We start from the raw sequence: 21,144 nt of genomic DNA, 5'->3' as shown, positions 1-21,144 counted from the left end.
AAGGTCGGTGGCTGAATGTCCCTGACTGCTGAAGTGTTCCCCGACTGGGAGGGAACCCTCCTGTCTGGCGATTGTTGCGCGGTGTCCGTTCATCCGTTGTCGCAGCGTCTGCATGGTCTCGCCAATGTACCATGCTCTGGGGCATCCTTTCCTGCAACGTATGAGGTAGACAACGTTGGCCGAGTCACAGGAGTATGAACCGTGCACCTGGTGGGTGGTGTCCTCTCGTGTGATGGTGGTATCTGTGTCGATGATCTGGCATGTCTTGCAGAGGTTACCGTGGCAGGGTTGTGTGGTGTCGTGGACGCTGTTCTCCTGAAAGCTGGGTAATTTGCTGTGAACGATAGTCTGTTTGAGGTTGGGTGGCTGTTTAAAGGCAAGTAGTGGAGGTGTGGGGATGGCCATAGCGAGGTGTTCGTCGTCATTGATGACATGTTGAAGGCTGCGGAGAACATGGTGTAGTTTCTCCGCTCCGGGGAAGTACTGGACGACGAAGGGTACTCTGTTGGTTGCGTCCCGTGTTAGTCTTCTGAGGAGGTCTATGCGATTTTTCGCTGTGGCCCGTCGGAACTGTCGATCGATGAGTCGAGCGACCCAGATCCCAGGACCAATCTCTTACACCAATCACGTTGCTGCCCCCACTCCCCAGTACTGCTACCTCCTACTAACCAGCATCTTGTAACATTTTTTCCTCCATCAGCTTCTGTATCCTTGGCTTTAAAAAAAATTAAGATTAAAAAATTAACTTCATACATGAGTGAAAATTTAATAATAATCAAGGCCATTGACTGAACTCTTTCATAAAAATATGGACATATTCATGGGAATCAATCCTGAAAGTACCACTAATAGTCCTGTGATACTTTGTAATAAAAGTGGATTTAACATATTCAATCACCCTGAATTAGTGGCCCTGATAATATAAAACCAGAAAAAGCTGGAAACAAGCAGCAGGTCAGGCAGCATTATGGAGACACAATTTGAGGTTTCAGGTCTAAGACCGTTCCTCAGGCCCTGAAAATGTATCATATATTACGGGATAAATCAACAAATCCACTGGTCACCATAAGCAGCGGCACGAGAAATCCAAGAATCTATTTTATATATTAAAATTGCTGAGTAGGTTACAACATTCCATTTCAAAATGCCTTGAAAATTCTCTTTCCTTTCCCCCAAGTTCTCCCCTTCCCTCCCCCCCCCCCAGCCCCAGTCACAGCATCTGCTCTCTCCCCCCCCCCCCCCCCCCCCACCAAGGAATGCCCCTTTTTATCCCACAGAAAAGTGTCATTCCAGATTTCTGCCCTCTCCTCCTGTCCACCTATCCAAAACACCACTCCCAGTTACTTCATTCTTCCCCCACCCTCTCAAGCACTGCTGACTATTTTCCCCCTCTCCTCTCACAGCACCACTTCGGAGCTCCTGGCAGAGTTCTGCTGTTGCTGCTGTAAGCGATTCCAGTGCTACGTACCTTGGGTGAGATTTCCTGATCTCATGAGAATTCCTGTCCATAGTATGTAGCAGTCAGAATCAATTGCAGCAACAGCAATAGAAGTTGGGTAGGGGAGGGGAGAGAAAATGATCCAACCCATGCTGGTTATTGTTTATGCATATGGACACTCAGATTAAATCCCAAAAATGTTGACTGCCAACAATGAACGGTAGGCAGATATTTTCATTGTGAATCCAACCTGCAGTAGACCTCGGGATGCTTGATCCAGATACTAGATGCAAAGAAAAACGCACCATAAACATCTCTTCACCTTGATGAAGACAAAACATTTTACACCATTGTGTAGTAGAATGTAGCTTCTTCTATGCAATTCATCACATGTTCAAATCTCAGCTTGGATGTCTGGGAAGCCACCGTGCAAAGTCAGAGTGCTTTTCCTGTCAGGGTATGGCAGCCTCGTGGTTCTGGTACTGGATTTGTTGTGAAATTGAATTTGAATTTAGAAAATCTGGGAAATTGTGAGCTAGCACCAGAAAACAATCTTCAGGAAGGGAACCTACCGTTTCTACCCAGTCTGGATTTACATAAGGGCAAGGACATTTAATAGCTCAGTTCCACAGCTGGGATTCCCACCTTAAGATCAGAATCTCCCATCTCCAATAAAGTTTTGATTTTTCACTGGTGTCAGATATATTCACATATGTTGTTGCTCTTTACTCAGGACACATCAGAAATTAGTTTCCTTTCCTTGTACAACATTTTGAATTTCACTGTTGTTTGTTGCATTGTTTTATTCCTAAACAGGCAAATGATTAATTTTTACACATTCTTGAAAGGATTTGAGATTATTAATATTACCTGTATTTCATCATACATGTGATTTTTTTTTCCTATTTTCTTTTCAAAGAATCACCTTATTGTTAAAGTTCCTCCATATCACAATCCACACATAACATCACCAGTTTCAGTTGGAATATATGTCGTAACCAATGCTGGAAGGTCACATGAAGTACAGCCTTTTACTTTCACTCCAGATCCAGGTTAGTGAAGCTCAATACAACATTTTTGCATCTTTTATTTGTCTATTTAAATCTTTCGGCTCTGAGAGCAAAAAGCTTGACCAATCCTGCCCAGCAGAAGCATATTTCCTTTTGTTAATGAAGTAGTGGCCTTGCTGAAAGCTGCTGTTAAGGACTAGCCTATAGGCAGTCACTGCCAACTGAAAAAGAAGGTGTGATTGTTAGCCTCACCAGAGCATGGCAAAATCATGACAAAGTTAATCTCCAAATTTTACATCTGATCACAAGTGTAATTGGCCTCCTTCCAGACAAATCTTCCCTAACTATGAAATTAATGTATTCTGGCCTCAACCAAAAACCCTATTAGCTACATTTTTCTTTATATTTTCCTATAGTTTTGGCACATCTGCTATGGTAGGAATGTCCAAACTATAGCCAGAGGGTCCTTGCAGCCCATCAGCCATGGAAAACCATCCAGGCAACTTAGATTTATTTGTACTTGGATATTTCTTATTTGCTGGTTTGTCTTGCTTGATTTTGTGGGCCTCGAGTTTTTGCAAAGGCCTGTTTTTAGTGCTATTGCCTCATTAGTGAATAAATTCTGAATCAGGAAACTCGGATCTGTTAAAAGCCGGAGCTTGAGATTTATGCAAATTAAAGGGAGCCTTGACTTTATATGTGCCCGGTGAGGCTCCATGCACCTTATCAAGCTACAAAGGCAAGAAGCTTGGACTCTCCTTTGCAGTTGATATGATCTATAGCTTTGGAGAACATTGTTTACAGTTTTAAGGGACACACATATATTTGTTAAAACGTTTTTGATGCCGTACAGTAACCTAATAGCCACGATTCTTGCTTCAGCTACCTTCCCAGAAAACTAAGGAGGGTATTATATAGATAAATAGCTAAAATGTTTGACAAAGAGAAAACTGGACAAAAAAGTTGAGTTTTGAAAATTACAGTGTGTGTTCTATTTTTGCTTCAGTGAACTCATCAGATGTCAGTGTGAAGAAAGAAATTCCTGTACAGCCATGTTCCTTTGAAGAAGCAATGAAAGGTAAAATGGTATTTCTTTTTACATAAAAAAAATACAAAGTAAGATTACCTGTACAACCAGGGGTTCTGGTTTCCCATACACAGCAAATTGCTGAACTTAACTGGATTGTCAAATTAGCAACACAAGTGGAGGTCAGGAACTTAGAAATGTAAAGGTGATGTGGAGATGTAAAGGAGTAGCTTTTTGGGAAGTGTGCATAAATGTTAAGGGTACAGAACAGTGATGAATAACTTGGGGGCCCCTGTGACCCCAGGGTTTCCACCTTGCATCACACTTCACTTCCACCAGCTAGCCACAGAGTTGCACTGACAGAGATTGTAAAAATGTCTGCAGTCATCCACTTATCCTCTTAGCCAAAATCCAGGTGCAGCCCATAGGAGGCTAAGAAGGGGAGAAAATAGGGATTAAAATATACATATTTAAAGAAGTTGCGAACAGTGCAAGGTTTCTCTTTACCTTGGTGGGGGGGGGGGCGGGGGAAGGGGGGAGTTCAATTATGAAAAGTTTGCCCAAGAACATTAGCGAGTCGATGGTATGCATGTAAATGGTATCATTATAGCTCCTGCTGTTTGAGGAAGTGAATTGAGTTGCAAAAGATATTTGAAGGTCAAACTTTATGTACTGTTTTGGGTACATGATGTGTCGTCATTGGTATAATGTTTGAAAGGTAATGGCCAAGTTTTTATCAACTCTTCACCATCCTGTTGCTGATCTCTATTATTATGCAGTCTTAACATCTTTGTATTTCAGCTTACTGAAGATTACTATTTCATGATGTTCTTAATACAAGAATAATTTTGTAAGTGCAGCTTTGTGTACCTCTGATGCATATATGATGTTCATTTCAGATCAGCCCACTGATAGAATTTTCTATGATCAACACTAAACCACCTACTGGATAATGGGGAGCCTCACAGAGCTCCGCACAGATGCTTTATATCTTGCCATGCACGTGAAATGCCAAAAATGTTGGTTTTGATATCAACCATTTTGACACTTCATAGATATGAAATTAATTAAAGTCAGCCAGCATGGTTGAATGTTTTGAAATTTTAAATAATTATGTCCTGATCAGCTAAGTGCTCTGTACAAGTGGTTATTTATGTGATGTTTTTAGCTTTAGTTACTTGCCTAGCTCCTCCTTTCCCACCTTTTATATTAAAAAAAAGGTATAAATTTAAGTGTGGAAATAGAACAGTTTATTTAAACCTATACAAAAAATAGAAAAATGTATTTTAAAAAATGGTGCCAGGAAGCTTGTACAACCCAAGCAATATCACATAATAGATTTTTAAAAAAAATTATTGTGGGTGATGTTGGCGAGAACACATTTATCCCACATCCCTAGTTTGCCCTGAGGTGGTGGGCCTTCGACTTGAACCACTTAAGTCCTTATAGTGATGGTGTTCCCACATTGGTATTAGGTAGGGAATTCTAGGATATTGATCCAATGACGACGAAGGAATGGTGATATGTATCCAAGTTAGGATGGTGCATGACTTGGAGGGGAACTAGGAGCTGACGTATTCCCACAATATTGCTGCACTTGTCCATCTTGGTGGCAGAAGCCGCAGGGGAGGGAGGTGCTATCGAAATAACCTTGATCAATTGTTGCAGTGCCTCCTGTAGATCATGCATACAGCAGCCACAGTGTGCCAGTGATGGATATTGAGCTCAGTGGCGGGGGCACTGATCAAGTGAACTGCTCTGTCCTGGATGGTGTCGCGTTTCTTAAGTGTTGTTGCATCTACATACATCCAGGCAAGTGGTGAATATTCCATCACACTCCAATTGAGCCATCTAGGTAGTGGAGAGGCTTTGAGGGATAAGAAGGTGAGCCACTCATCACAGAGTACCCAGCCTGCTGTTGTAGCCATGGTGTTGATATGGCTAGTCCAGTTCAATTTCTGGTCAATAGTGAACCCCAAGATGTTGATTGGGAACTTGCCAATAGAGTTACAGTTGAAGGTCATTGGAAAATGATCATTACCTGGCACTTAAGTGGTGTGATTGTTAGCTGGCATTCATCAGCCCAGATCTAGATGTCATCCAGGTCCTGCTGTAGGCTAGCATGGGGTGCTTTATTATCAGAAGAGTTGTGAATGGAGCCATCCACTGTGGAATTTTCAGCAAACAGCCCCATTCCTGACATTTATTTTATGGTGCTGGTCGGTTGATAGCACTTAATTGTGTTTTTTTAGTAACAGTTGTAGTCAGTCCAGTAACTACAATGCATGCTAATTAATAAGCATCCAGGTAATGACATCAATTTACACATTTATTTTCCACCATATTTTAAATAAACATATTTTTCCTGCAGGTTAGACCCCTGCATTAAAGGTGTCCTCCTCTTTGAGGACTGGAGACGTGACTGTCCTTGCTTGGTTGTCTCCTTTGAGGTACCGTTGAGCACTGTGGGAAGTTGTCCTCCCTCTCTTTCCATCAGATGGCCATTTCCAAGCTGGCACAACTTGCAGCAAACCTAAATATAAGGAATGTTCAAACATTCTTGTTAACTAAGCACTGTGACCCGTAGCCTCCCCCTCAATTATTTCAGTGCCTCAACTCGTATGTTTATCTACTAACCATTCAAACCAGAAAGAGTCCAGGTTTGATTCCTGATTTGTGCTGTGTTAGCTGATCTTAGCCAGGGCAATAGTGGTACAGTGATGTCTCTGTCTTGGAGAGAAGAAAAATTGGGCAGTGTTCTTCTTTCTGGTTGTGCAACAGTGACCCCATGGAAATGATGAGTACAGGAAGAGAAGGGCAATCGCAGTCATCCCAGATTGATCTCGCATGTATCAATCTCTGATTTATGAACAGCATTTCTAGTGGACTTAGAGCAGGTAGGTTTAAGAAAAGAAAAACGACTTTTCTTTCAGAACAAAAAAAATGATAGTTAGAATAAAAATTTGTCTAACACAGCGTGCCAGTGCTGTAAATTTAGCAGTTTCTGAACTCCTACAGCATTGGTCTAAAAGATTGCAAGCAACCCAGTGGATTATTGACACATTGTGCCACAATAAAGTATGTATGTTTGTACTTGTGTTTCTCGATATATTGATTTCCTAACCTTAACTATGCTTATGAGGAGGTGCACAGAACACGGGCAAGATATTCCCACACTGGTAAAATCTGAGGGCAACACATGTTGCTCTAATGCGCTAATTTCCCCTCCCAGTGTACAGCATTAGTAGAGTCCTTTAAACAAGGCTTAGTGTGTGGTGGTGCTGGGGGGAGAAAAACGGAAAATAAAGATAAAATTTCCAATTACAACAGCCATAACTAGCAAATTATCCAACTTGGCTTTATTAACTCAGGAAGTAGGACCAAATTTTAGTGTTTCCTGATCTGTGTCACAAAAAAGGTCAATAGTTGCATAGAGTAATTGATTCTCTAAATCAGGAATGTCTAACCGGCAGCTGGCAATCCAGGCAACTCTATCCTATTTGCACTTGTATTTCTTATCCTTTGATTTGTCCTGTTTGAACTTTGTGGGCCGAGAGGTTTGGAAAGATAGAATTCTTTCAGAAAAAATATTTTGTGATACAGTATATGAGTAATTTGAGATATGACATATGGCAAGTGTAGTATGCTTAGGAGGAACAGGTGACTTTGGACCTATGGCTCCTTAAGCTTTGCATCACTGGGTTTTTCATCACGTCATGATGTCTGGGTCTGTTGTAGACTAACTGATAGAGATTGATGTGCTATGATTAGTCAATAACTCCATTATCATTGTATCATTGTATCATTGCACCAGGATGGTAGAAGGCGAACTAGATGGACCTTGATCTTTTTTGTCTAGCAGTTCCTACGAAAGGGCTACTTTCAGTGCTGTTGCCTCAGTGGATAAATCCTAATCCAAACACAAAAGGTCTGTTAGCATAAGCAACTTGAGATATTTGCTAATTAATAGGAACATGGATTTTAACTATATTTAGCCCTCAATGTTCCATAGTACACACCTACGAAGACAAAGGATTGGACACGCTCAGCTTTAAATCATCTTCAGCGTTAGCGTTTTAATAAATATTGATACTTCTGTTTGTAAGTAATGACATACTTCAATCAGTGAACAAGAGCATCCTGGTCAAAAAGAATAGTTTTCTTGGTTTGTTATGGGGTTAAACCCTTTAAGAGGCTTTTACTCTCAGTATCTTAACTGAAAAATCCTACAATTTATTATTGTTATACCCTTGAGCTAGAATACCATCTGTGATTACCTAGAAAGCCATGATGCATATAGAAACTAATTGCTTGCCAATGTAGGTCAGCTGATTATATTATTTTCTCAATGTAATCAACAGGAAATAGGACAGACCATTGCCTGATAATGTTACATAGCAGGAACTATTGCCTATAGGGCTACCAACCCTCTAGGATTGTCCTGGAGTCTCCAAGATTTAAAAATTAATCTCCAGGACACTGCTGCGAGCAACCCAGGAGAAAAATCATAGGGGCATTAAAGACATTTTAGCATTACCTTATCTCCATATGGTTATGCTCCATGTATTTAAGTTCCTGATTTGCCTTTACAACATTGTCAGCTTTACCCAATTGGTATGACGCTCATTCATCAATCTTCTTGCTGACCCTTTCCAATTAATTGCATACTCAGTTCGATAGATTACACCTTCCAACCACAAACCCTCATACATGAGGTGTTCTGGGGTCTCGCACTTCAATCTGCCCAACCTCGTAGTGGTGGAAGGTGTTGGGATACAGGCAGCAGAGTTTTGAATGAGCTCAAGTATACGGGAAGCCGGTCAGGGGGAGCATTGCAATAGTCGAGTCTGGAGGTTAACAAAAGCATAGATGAGGGTTTCAGCAGCAGATATTAACTCAAGTTAGTTTATCAGTTATTCCAGTTTTTCATGACCTGCAACCGATCCAATCCCTCCCCTCTAGTCGGACTAAGGCGCCTCATACACTAGCAGAGATCTCCTAGATCGGTCACTATTTTTAAAGTCCAAGGTTCTCGGTTTTTCCTGATAAATAAAAATTCCTTTATCTCAATTAATTTCTGTACTCTTTATCTGAGTCCCATCTGGGGTGCCAATTGTTGTATTAATTCTGTCCGGATAGTACAGACCCAGCTGTTTAACCCATGTGAACGATTATTATATTTATTTGACTCAGAAGCAGAGGGCGTCAGGAACCAGACATATTTGATTTAATCCATTACTTAATTTGTTTATTGTTTCTACAATTTATAATACAGTATTATTCTTACTTGATCTTCAACACTCCGCCCTTCCAAGCACATTCTGGGTCATCCTTGTTTTCAAATTGCTCCATGGCCTCTCCCCTCACTATCTCTGTAACCTCCTCCAGCCCTTCAACCCTCTGAGATCTCTACGCTCCTCCAATTCTTGCCTCTTGTGCATCGCCGATTTTAATCACTCCACTGTTAGCGGCCGTGCCTTCAGCTGCCTAGGCCCTAAATTCCCTCCCTAAACCTCTCCACCTTTCTATCTCTCTCCTTTAAGATGCTTATTAAAACCTACCTCTTTGACCAAACTTTTGGCCACCTGTCCCAATATTTCCTTATGTGATTTGGTGTCACATTTTGTTAATCGCTCCTGTGAAGCGCCTATGGACCTTTCACTATGTGAAAGGCGCTATACAAATGCAAGTTGCTGTTGCACGCCCGAACAATGGTTTGGTTCTTCTGTTCCACTGATTTGCCCCTTTCTGATAAGTGAGCCAACTTTTGTTACTTCCTGATATTTATGCTCTTGTTTACATCTCAAGAAGGGTACTTTTCCTGACTTAAACAATTCTTTCTACAGACTTCTTTCAGTTTCTGCTTATTCAGGAGAGAGAGAGGACTTCATGCGAGAGTCCAAAGATAAAGTCTGAGGTCCGGTAGTGGGATGTTAACTTGTAGATAGAATGGAGTCGGCTTGGAGCATCAAAGAGCTAGTGTCCAGGTTTGAAGACAGTTATGGAGAGGGAGTGATCCTGGAGCTGTTCGAGGGGTAGAGTATCAGTGGGCATATTGCTGGATGTTGTTCAGTGGAAACAGAGTCAGGAGGAGTGGAGAGTCTACCATGAGCCAGCACAGGTTGATTCAGAGATCCAGTGGAGTTGCATAGTGGCCTCAGGTGTTATTGGTACACACCAGTGGATCCGGTATGTCAGCAGAGGACCGAGGAGCAATGAGAGTGAAACCAAAGGCCCAAGAACAGTGAAGTCCAGGGAACCAGGGGAGAGTGAAAGGTAAATTCACAGGTTCAGTGCAGATAGTGGAGCTGGTACGAGGAATAGCTGTAGGGAGGTGAGGAGCATACAAGATCGGGTGCAACAGTAGGAGTTTGAGAAGCCAGTCCAACCCCGTACAGGGAAGGGCGACCGAGGATTTCTGAAGGATGTGTGGAGGCAACAGCCACAGGAAGGAAATGGAAAGCAGCAAAGTGGACATCATTCAGGAGATCACCACAGCCTAAGTCTGTCTTATCTCTGTAACCTATCCCAGCCTGTGCCCTCCCATGTATCCCTCCTCCCTCTGCTCCACAATCGGTGGCACAGCCTTTTGCCATCTTGATTCTATTCTCTGGAACTCCCTCAACCTCTCCACCTTGCTACTTCTCTCTTCACTTGCTCAAAATCTGTCTTTTTGGCCACACTTTTGGTCCTCTCTTCAAATACTATTGCTTGCCATCCATTTCTCTTCTGTGAAGTGCCTTGACATGTTTTCTAAATTAAATGCAAGTTGTTGTTCTTTCAATTAGGAAGTCCTAACTACTGAAGTTGGTGCATAGCCACTTTAGGGTTAGGATGCGATTCTGGGGAAGAATAAATCTGAACTGGAGGTGGCTATAATATTGAAAGGAGTTTGCTTGGAGTCATGCTGAAAAATCATTAGATTTGGCTCACTGATAATCTTTCTAAATGCATTGAAAGGAGTATAAACTAGATTGAAATCAAGTTAACCTCAATAGTGTTAGCAAAGATGATGGTAGCAATATCACCATTATATCCAACAGTAAATTCAGAGTATGCACAGGAAATTTAAAGATGATTTGGCATGAATAAAATGAACGCGGTACATGATGTTAGAAACTTGTTAGTGCACCTAAATGACAGTCTATTTTCCTTTTGGGTACGTATTTTTTAATTTTGGTTCGGAAGGGGTTATACCTGAAGTATGACTTTTTTTTTGCTTTTTCATAGCTGCAGCAATGAAAGTCACAGGCTGTAACCTGGATGAAGCAAATCACCCCAGTGCATTGATATCACCCCTTCTGCCATCTGTTGTGGTAAAGAATGAGGAGATGATTCCAATGGATGTGATATCGAATCAGACACCATCTACAGTCTTTAAAGTATTCAAATTTTTTTTCAATGGGCAGAAATGCAATTTTTAAATAATACTTTAATGAGCAAAAAAATGCTTTGGCCCTTCTATGCCCCTGTTGTCTATAATGCCTTGTTCTGGAAGCATGCCTCTGTTCTTTTTTCCTCAATCATTAGTAGCAGCTTGTATGTTACTAGTTTCTTCACTGTTAATTTTGCCTTCTCATGCTTATTTATATTATAATTTGTACAATCTTCAGTAACTTTTTTGTGATCATAATTTTTCATACTTTTTTTCTAAGCTTTTTATTTTTGTGTAGTCATCAACACTAGCTTCAATTTTTGGAAAGTGTGTTATTTTCTGTATCAAGATCTGTCATTGTGTGGTTAAAATGCTCAACTAGACTTTTGTCATTAATGTTGGTTAATGTTGGCATCTGGTTTCAAATGTATACATTTTGCCTTCTGACATTACACAATTACCACCAGTTGCAGAGTGTTCCAAACTATCAAACAGGTTTTGCTGTAAAAGTTTAAAAGCTTGAAAGGGGATCTTGAAAGATGGGGTGGTGTCAATCAATCCCCAATGCAGACATATTTTGGAGTCCAGCTCGTCGAAGAACAAGAGCTCCTGCTCCTGATCATTGAGCACAAGTCACTGAAACTTTTAGGAATGGACCAAAACTAAAGCACCAGCCAAGTCATGCTCCAGTAGCATTCAATCTAAAGACCACATTCGTCATTGATCCCTAAAACTGTATTTGTGTTTATAAAAAAAATCATGGTGCTGAAACTTTACCCGCCTAAATTCTTGCTCTTTGAAAAGGGTGCATCACTTTGCTGATCTTTGAGGAGCCTTAGACTCTACATTCTTCTTTCACAAAGAATTGTATTGATCTGACAGCTCAAGCTGACAACTACTTTGGTTCTCCGGTGCACTAAGGTGGATTTCACATAAAATTGTAAAACTCCCCACCTTTTTTACCCCTCATTCCTTCAATGTAAATTCTCTTCTTGTGTTCTATCCCTGACTTTTGAGCTTCCAATTTTGTGTGTATTTACTTCCTTATTATATCAACTCAAATCTCTTCTGCTTCCTTTAAAATAACTAAGCTATACCAATAAATCAAAGTCCTAAATACAGCAGGGATGGGAAAGAGCCATTTATGATCTGTATAGCATCAAACTAAGGACACTCTTGCTTTCACTCCCCCTACCTATTTAGATTACTGCCTATTCAATTAGGTATTTGAAGTATGTTCAATGTGAAAAAGAAAGTATTTACTGTAGATAACCACATTTTTTCTCTAAAAATAATATATAAAAAATTTTTATAATTACAGTACTTTGAGAATATTGAAAATTTATTAATGCATTGTGGTGCTGTAAATGTTCATGGGTGTTTTGAGATGCAAGGGAAATTCAACACTGCAAAGGTTTAAAATATGAAGTGCTTTCAATTTTTCAAAATCAGTCATAGTGCAGTAAGTATAAGGCATGATTATAATTTAATATTGCTTTGAACGAGTATTTTGTTTTTTTTTACCCGTTAAGACTCAAGAAATGGGAACAGGACAGCAATCTTTGGAAATCTCTTCAAATGTCACAACAGGGCCTCCATTCTCTGCATCTGTCTCTCATCAAGGAGGAGACAGTGAGCAGCACCAGCAAATTCAACCAAACGTGTTTCCAAGCACAGATGCTCTGGCTACTGTACAGAAACAAGATATTTCTCAACCGTGTAGCTTTCAAGCATCCAAATGTACCAGCCAGCTTCAGAATAATGAAGGTTTGCTTCAGCAACCAAACCAGTTTCACAATGCTAGCATTTTGCTGGATTCAAGGGAGGTACAACCAAGAGAAATTTTGCAGAGTGGTGTAGCCAAGATATCCTTATCCCAAATGCCTGAGTCTGCGCTGCAGCAGAAACAGCAGCAAAAGCAACAACAACAGCAGAAGCAACAGCAACAACAACAATCACAGACCCAGGCACTACAGGAGCATTCACCCAATATATTCCAACCAAGCAGCAATGTTCCACAGTTGCAGAATGCTTTGCACTCTATGCAACCAGGGAACTTCCAAACAAATGCCGACAATGGCAGAAGTAGCAATGTTAGTCTTGTTCAACAGGCTTTGGAGGCGACTCAGCAACAGTTGACCTCTGTCTTATTTACCGGATCTGGACCATCTGAGGCGATGCAACAACCTGTGGAACAGGTGCAAGACCAGATGAATGCAGGGCTGTTCCACCAAGTGAATACTATGCAGAGCAACCTCACTCAAGGTCTGTTCTCAAGCTCGGACAACTCATCGCTCCCTAGATCTGACAGTGTTCTCTCTGGACCTGAGAATTTATTGTCAAATCAACAAGTGTTAGAGTCCTCGACAGGCATGTTGATGGGAATGCAACAGAACATTTGTCCTGGATCAGGGCAACTCCAGTCAGACTTGTACCAATCCCCTAAAGTAATGAGTGTCCGAGGTTCTTTAAATGGAAACCTCCAACAATCTGATATTTTTCAGCAAACCACTCATGTTATGTCTAGTCTGCAGTCCAATGATGGAAATCAACATCAGATATCCCACAGTGGATTGTTTTCACCTGCTACAACTGTTGCAGGAAATGAAAACAACGGGAATCCTAGGCAGCAAACTACTTCCTCGAGTGTTTTTCAGTGCTCTAACTCCATGGTCACTGTGGAAGAGGCCGCAGTGCAGTCAAACCAGAGACAAACCGATATGTTTGAGTCTATTGTGCAGATACAGCAGAGTGGAGACAATCAGCCTCAAGTAACTTTGTTTTCTAATACAGATGGGATGATGCATGTCAAAACTGGTGGGTCTTCACAGCAAACTGGGATTTTTCAGCAGAGTGGGGAAATGATGTCAATGCAACCTGGAAACTTCTTACAGCAATCTCATCCATCATCTGAACTGTTCCATCCACAAAATTCCATAAATCAAGCTCAAAGTGCAGCCCATTCACAAGAATCACAGTCTGGACTTTTTCACTGCCCGAACAATGTTCTGCAACATCAGAACACTGCTACTTCCCAGGATCAAGTACAGTCAGCATTGTTTCATTCTCAAAACTCATTGGCAGTTCTTCAAGGTTCCTCAATTGCCCAAGACCAGCAGCAAACCACTCTTTTTCTTTCTCAGAACTCCTTGCCTTCACTTCAAAATAACAATATGTCACAAGAAAAGCAACAGATCAGCTTTTATTCACCACAGAGCTCAATTCCAACACTCCAGAGTTCAGGAAATCCTGAACAGCAATCTGTGAATGTCTTTCAGACCCAGGCACAAATGACTCAGATTCAGAATACCATGATTTCTCCCGAGCAGCAGCAGCAGCAGCAGCAGCAGCAACAACAGCAGAGCCTTTTTCAACATCAGGTCACTTTGTCCCCTTCCCAGACTAACACTTCTCCGCAAAATCAGCAAGCATCAATCTTTCAGACCCAACACTCAATAGTTACACTTCACAACAGCACTTCACCTCAAGACCAACCTCAGAATGTTCTTTTTAACTCTCAAAATACTATTTCTCCAATAAATAGCAGTATGACTTCCCAGGAACAACAACAGAACATCCTTTTCAACTCTCAGAATACCATGCCTCCAATGAATACAAATTTGGCTTCCCAGGAGCAGCAGAACCAAACACTTTTTCACACTCAGCCTAATATGGTGTCAGTTAATCAAGAACAGCAATCATCCATGCAATTCCAAAATCAGACTACAGTTTCTTCACTTCAAAATGATGGGACGCCTCAGGGAGACCAGCAACAGTCATCAGTTTTTCATGGCCAACCTCAAATGCAGTTAGTTCAAAGTTCAGGAGGCTCCCAAGATCAACAGGTCACGCTGTTCATTTCTCAAGCTTCAATGTCTGCATTACAGAACAATATGAGTCAACAAGAGATACAGCAGTCCACTATTTTTAATCCTCAAAATAATGTGCCTGTCCTTCAGACCAACACATCTGTATCAGGGCAGCAACAAAGCACACTTTTTCACCCACAAGGAACTATGAATCAGCTTCAGAGTCAACCTGCATCAGCTCAACAACCGACTGGCTTGTACTTGTTTGGAATTCAAAATGGTAAGTGTAACCTAAGGACAAACAAATTTATTGCTTGAGTGAAGAGTGTTTGTCTGCCTAATTTAACTTAAAAAGTATGTACTTTTCCCCCAAATCCACGTTACTTTTCAAAAGCAAAAAACTGCAGATGCTGGAAATCTGAAATAAAAACAGAAAATGCTGGAAATACTTAGCAAGTCAGGCAGCATCTGTGGAGAAAGAAACAGAGTTAACTGTCAGACTGGAAGTATTTGAAGATTAAACAGTTTTTAAGCAAGTGCAGAGCCAGGGAAAGGAGAGGGAGGGGAGGAAAGAACAAAAGGGAAGGTCTCTGATAGGGTGGAGGGCAGGAGTGAGTAATGACAAAAGGGATGATGGTGCAAGGCAAGGAGGGTGCTAATGGGACAAGTAAAGAAACAAAAGATCGGTCTAGAGGAGCTGTAAATGGCAACATCAGAACCATCACCAGCACCTGCTGTCTGAAAAAAAGGGGAGCAATGGTTATGATCTGAAGTTATGAAAATTAATGTTGAGTCCAGAAGGTTGTAAAGTGCCTAATTGAAAGATGTGATGCTGTTCCTCGAACTTCCACTGATCTTCAATGGAATAGTGTAAGAAGCAGAGGACAGAGAGGTCAGAGTTGGGAGTGGGACAGGGAATTAAAATGGCAAGTGACCGGCAGGTCAGGGTCACGCTTGTGGAATGAGCGGAGGTGGTCAGCAAAGCGATCGCCCAATCTGTGTTTGCTCTCCCCAATGTAGATGAGACTGCATTGTGAGCAGTGACTACAGTATACTAAATTGAAAGAAGTACAAGTAATGCACTGTTTCACCTGGAAGGAGTGTTTGGGGCCCTGGACGGGAAGGGAGGATGTGAAAGGGCAGGTATTGCATCTCCTGCGCTCGCATGGAAGGTGCCGTGGGGAGGACAGCAGGTGTTGGGGGTGATGGAAGAGTGGACCAGGGTGTCGTGGAGGGAGCGGTCCCTTTGGAATTCTGAAAGGGGAGGGGAGGAGAAGATGTGTTTGGTGGCGGGATGGCGCTGGAGGTGGCGAAAATGGCGGAGGGTGATACATTTAATATGGAGGCTGGTGGGGCGGAAGGTGAGGACAAGGGGAGCCTATCATGATTCTGGGAGGGAGGGAAAGGGGTGAGAGCAGAAGTGCGGGAAATAGGACGGACATGGTCGAGGGCCCTGTCAACTACAGTGGAGGTGAATCCTTGGTTGAGGAAAAAGGAAGACATATCGGATACAACTCTTAGATATCCAACGTCCCTCCTGATTCTTCTTCCCCTTCACCTTTTCTCTGACCCCATCCCTCCCTCCAATCTCACCCTTTGTCGTGTTTTCACTATCCCCTCTGACCTTCCTCTCTCTGACCCTGAACGATCAGTCCTCAGCAAAGGCCTCACCTTCATCTCCTTACGTCCCCACCTCAATGAATTTCGAGCTCAACACGATGCTGAGCTCTTCTTCTGTCACCTTCGCCTCCGTGCCCACTTCTTTGACCAGGAGTCTGGTCCTCCCTATGGCCCCTTTCCTTCTCTTGATCTTTTCATTGGGAACAGCTGGTGTGACGTCGGCCATCTCAATTTTTCTACTCCCCTCGTTCGCTCTAACCTACCTCCCGAACTTGCAGCACTCTGTTCTCTCAGGTCCAACCCTGACATTGTCATTAAACCTGCTACCAAGGGCGGTGCTGTTGTTGTGTGGAGAACAGACCTCTACCTTGCGGAGGCTGAATGCCAACTCTCCGATACCTCCTCCTACTCCCCCGGACCATGACCCCACTGCCGAACATCAAGCCATAGTTTCCCAGACCATCGCTGACCTAATCTCCTTTGGAGATCTTCCCCTCACTGCCTCTAACCTCATAGTCCCCCAACCCCACAAAGCCCACTTCTACCTCCTTCCCAAGATCCACAAACAGGACTGCCCCGGCAGACCCATTGTTTCAGCCTGTTCTTGCCCCATGGAACTTATTTCTTCCTATCTCGACTCTTTTTCTCCCCTTGCCCAGCCTCTTCCGACCTACATCCGCGACTCCTCTGACGCCCTCCGTCCAATTAACAAGTTTCCAGTTTGCTGGCCCTAACCACCTCCTTTTCATCATGGACGTCCAGTCCCTCTACACCTCCATCCCCCACCAGGACAGCTTGTTCCTTGAACAGAGGCCCAACCAGTCCTCATCCACCACCCCCCTCCTCTGCCTGGCTGAACTTGTTCTTATGTTGAACAATTTCTCCTTTGACTCCACTCACATCCTCCAAATAAAAGGTGTCGCCATGGGAACCTGTATGGGTCCTAGCTATGCCTGCCTTTTTGTGGGATACATGGAACATTCCTTGTTCCAGTCCTACTCAGGTCCCCTCCCTCACTGCTTTTTCCGGTTTTTTGATGACTGTATCGGTGCTGCTTCCTGCTCGCGCCCGAATTAGAAAACTTCATCAACTTTGCTTCCAATTTCCACCCTTCCCTCGCCTCCACATGGTCCATCTCTGACTCTTCCATTCCCTTTATCGACTTCTCTATCTCCATTTCTGGGAATGGGCTATCAACCAATATCTATTATAAGCCCACCAACTACCACAGCTACCTTGATTACACTTCCTCCCACCCCGCTTCCTGTCAAGACTCTCTTCCCTTTTCCAATTTTGTCCGTCTCCGTTGCATCCGTTCTGACGATGCCACCTTTCACACCAGTGCTTCTGATATGTCTTCCTTTTTCCTCAACCGAGGATTCCTCTCCACTGTAATTGATAGGGCCCTCAACTGTGTCCATCCTAGTTCTCGCACTTTTGCCCTCGCCCCTTCCCCTCCCTCCCAGAACCATGATAGGGTCCCCCTTGTCCTCACCTTCCACCCCACCAGCCTCCACATTCAACGTATCATCCTCCGCCATTTCCGCCACTTCCAGCAAACACATCTTTCCCTCCCCTTTCAGCATTTTGAAGGGACCGCTCCCTCCGCGACACCCTGGTCCACTCTTCCATCACCCCCAACACCCGCCCTCCTCCCCACGACACCTTCTCGTGTGAGCGCAGGAGATGCAACACCTGCCCTTTCACCTCCTTCCTTCCCACTGTCCAGGGTCCCAAACACTCCTTCCAGGTGAAACAGCGAATTACTTGTACTTCTTTCAATTTGGTATACTGCATTCGCTGCTCACAATGTGGTCTCATCTACATTGGGGAGAGCAAACGCAGATTGGGCGATCGCTTTGCTGACCACCTCCGCTCATTGCACAAGCGTGACCCTGACCTGCCGGTCGCTTGCCATTTTAATTCCCCGTCCCACTCCCATTCTGACCTCTCTGTCCTTGGCCTCTTGCACTGTTCCAGTGAAGCTCCAAGGAAGCTCAAGGAACAGCACCTCATCTTTCAGTTAGGCACTTTACAACATTCTGGACTCGACACTGATTTCAATAACTACAGATCATAACCACTGCTTCCATTTTTTTGGACAGTTGGTGCTGGTAATGGTTCTGATGATGCCATTTACAGCTCCTCTAGACCTATCTTTTGTTTCTTTACTTGTCCCATTACCACCCTCCATTCCTTGCACCATCATCACCTTTGTCATTAATCACTCCTGCCCTCCACCCTACCAGAGACCTTCCCTTTTGTCCTTTCCTTTTGTCCTTTCCTCTCCTCCCCACCCCCCCTTTCCCTGGCTCTGTACTTGTATAAAAACTGTTTAATCTTCAACTTCTTCCAGTTCTGACGAAGGGTCATTGACCTGAAATGTTAACTCTGTTTCTTTCTCCACAGATGCTGCCTGACTTGCTGAGTATTTCCAGCATTTTCTGTTTTTATTCCACGTTACTTTTATTGTATACTAATATGACTGGTTTCAAAAGATAAAACTCAGGAAACTTTTTAAACCTGTTTTTTGTTTTCGTTTTCTCCCATTTTTTCCCTTCCTCTCCTGAAGACACTGACTCTTGCTGAGGTATAGTTCTGCAGGTGCTGGATACCCTCCAGTAGCTCTTCCAAGTGGCCATTCTTGTGGGAGTGAGCATCAGCGGGCTATTTGTGGATGGTATCACAGCCAAGCTCGATCTGTTCTTACTCAACATCCGTGCCGTCACACTCTCCAAACAGGGAAGTGGCTGAATTCTTCCCCCACACCCCAGTTGCTGCCCTGACTAACTCAGCACAAATCAGAAATTGAACCTGGGACCTTCTGGTCTGTATCGCTTAATACTCCACCAAATTATGTAAACCCATTGTTTAGTCAATAGTATATTAGTTGTGCACTTAAAAATTTGACTATAATTCAGTCATATTTCTGTAACATCCTCAGGTACTTTGAAATGCATTTTTGCACTGTTAATAACAGCGTTTAAGCACTGCTCAAAGAATATTCAATAGAACTATCGTGACTGGAAGAGATAATATCAGTCGACTTAAGCCAATGGGCATCTTGGGTTAAATTTAGACATGGATAAAAATTTGGCTGAAACAGAGGAAGCAACAATTATGAGTTAGGGATGCAATTGCCAGATGGTGAGATATACTGATGAATGGAGTGTCTCTGCTGTTTCTGATCTTTATAACTGAACTGGATTCAGAAAGTCAGTGCAAGTTGGTCAAACTTGCAGACGGTGGCGTGTACAGATTCATCATTTTTTTTTGTTTTTGTATGCAATTCCCTACTTTTTCAATGCTTTTTCCATGTGCAATCCTACATATGCAGCCTGGAAATTTTCCAATATGATCAATGTGAAGATACTATATAGACATGTAGCATCCAGAAAATTATTTAAATTGCACATCCTAAGCAATATCTCCTTCCAAGTTAAGATGCTTAGTAAGGACAATAGTTTTAACTTCCCTGTTTTGGTCACTATGATCCAGTATCCAAATGGATGCTATTTCCTCTGGTTGTAGAGTCAGTGACGGGGCTATCAATGTAAACTTGTCACTAAGAGTGAGGAAAAGAGTTTAAGAAGAATTTCTTTATGCAGAGAATCGAATGCTTTGCCATAGGAGTTTTTGTGGCAGAGACCATTGCACCATTTAAGAGAAAATTTGAGAACTATTTGAAGCAGAGGAACATGGGGGGCAGTGAGATTAGATGTGGGTTGCTCTAGCAAAAAGCTGACACAGGCACGATTGTTGGATTGGCCTTCTATGCTGCAAACATCTATGGAATAAAGGGATGTACTGATAAATTTCAGGCTCACACGGCTAAATAAGATTGCGTACATTGATATAATCAAACTTTTCTAATATCCAGTTTGGTACATTTATTTAAAATTTGAAAATGGCAATCTAATTTCATTTTTTTGGTTTTATTCTCTTTCCTCTTTCCATTTCCTTCCCTTCCCTTTCCCTCAAAACAATTTTTTTTTCTGACTTGTCCTTAGATCCCTGAACTATGCACTTGTTGGGTAAACTTTGATTAATTTTTAATTAATTAAAAAAATTCCTTTCCTTCCCTGTTTGGAAAAGCTCTCATCTACAATGATGATCTGGCTGAGATTAGAAACCTCATGCCAAGAATCACAAGGAGAACATCGACACCCTCCATTGCATAGCACTGGTGGTCAGTTTGTTTGATGTAAGTTCTGCTGTGAGAACATTTCCTTGTCTTGTGTAATACGGAGAACTGACAAAGTAAATAAATTCATTCATTGCTTGCACCAGTTTCAGTTCAACTAAATTGGCCTTGTTTTTCCTTTGATATATCTGTCTACTGTGGCTGAGTGCCTTATAAATATATATATGTATGTATGTATGTATAGGAAAAGGCACAGGAAGTTGTTGACTATGACGTTTATTTCATTTCTGAACGAGATTTGTATAACTCATTTGAGACTTAGTTATTCAGGAAAAAGTCACAATTGAGTTGCAGATTTCCTTTCTGAGTGGAATAGACTTCATATCTAAAACTTCCTACGCAGTAAAATAGTTTCATGTTTTGTTTTAAAAACTTGAAATAAACTTTTCAGTGATGATGTTTTGGTCTATTACCATGCACTTTATTCCTTTGCAGAGCAGAGTACAAGATAAAGTACAGATGATGCTTGCTCAAGCTGCGCACCAGTGCACAGCTGTTAGAATTATTTCAACTACCCATGGCTTATAGAGAAATATTTGCAGTTAGTTTATTTAACATATGCGAAATAAATTCCGTATCCCATCTTTGTGCGATAACTACCTTTGGTGATAGGAGTGCAGATTTTCTGCACCATGGATTAAACAGGAATCTTGCACAACTG

At 42.3% G+C, this 21,144-nt stretch overlaps 1 protein-coding gene across 2 annotated transcripts in view; it reads left to right on the top strand.

Moving 5' to 3' along the window:
- nfat5b (nuclear factor of activated T cells 5b) overlaps nucleotides 1–21,144 on the top strand; it is a 158,809-nt gene that overhangs the window by 106,197 nt on the left and 31,468 nt on the right. For both annotated transcript variants that reach the window (XR_010965974.1, XM_067998070.1), the window contains exons 9-12: nucleotides 2,358–2,490; nucleotides 3,455–3,526; nucleotides 10,706–10,857; nucleotides 12,383–14,939. Coding sequence is in view for 1 of the 2 variants with exons in the window: in XM_067998070.1 (XP_067854171.1) it covers nucleotides 2,358–2,490; nucleotides 3,455–3,526; nucleotides 10,706–10,857; nucleotides 12,383–14,939 (2,914 nt within the window). In the remaining variant the exon portion in view is untranslated. The remainder of the gene's footprint in view (nucleotides 1–2,357; nucleotides 2,491–3,454; nucleotides 3,527–10,705; nucleotides 10,858–12,382; nucleotides 14,940–21,144) is intronic.

This window comes from Heptranchias perlo, chromosome 16, assembly GCF_035084215.1.
Source record: "Heptranchias perlo isolate sHepPer1 chromosome 16, sHepPer1.hap1, whole genome shotgun sequence".
Lineage (NCBI taxonomy): Eukaryota > Metazoa > Chordata > Chondrichthyes > Hexanchiformes > Hexanchidae > Heptranchias > Heptranchias perlo.
The sequence above is the reverse complement of the archived record's forward strand: the minus strand, read 5'-3'. Positions and strand labels throughout refer to the sequence as shown.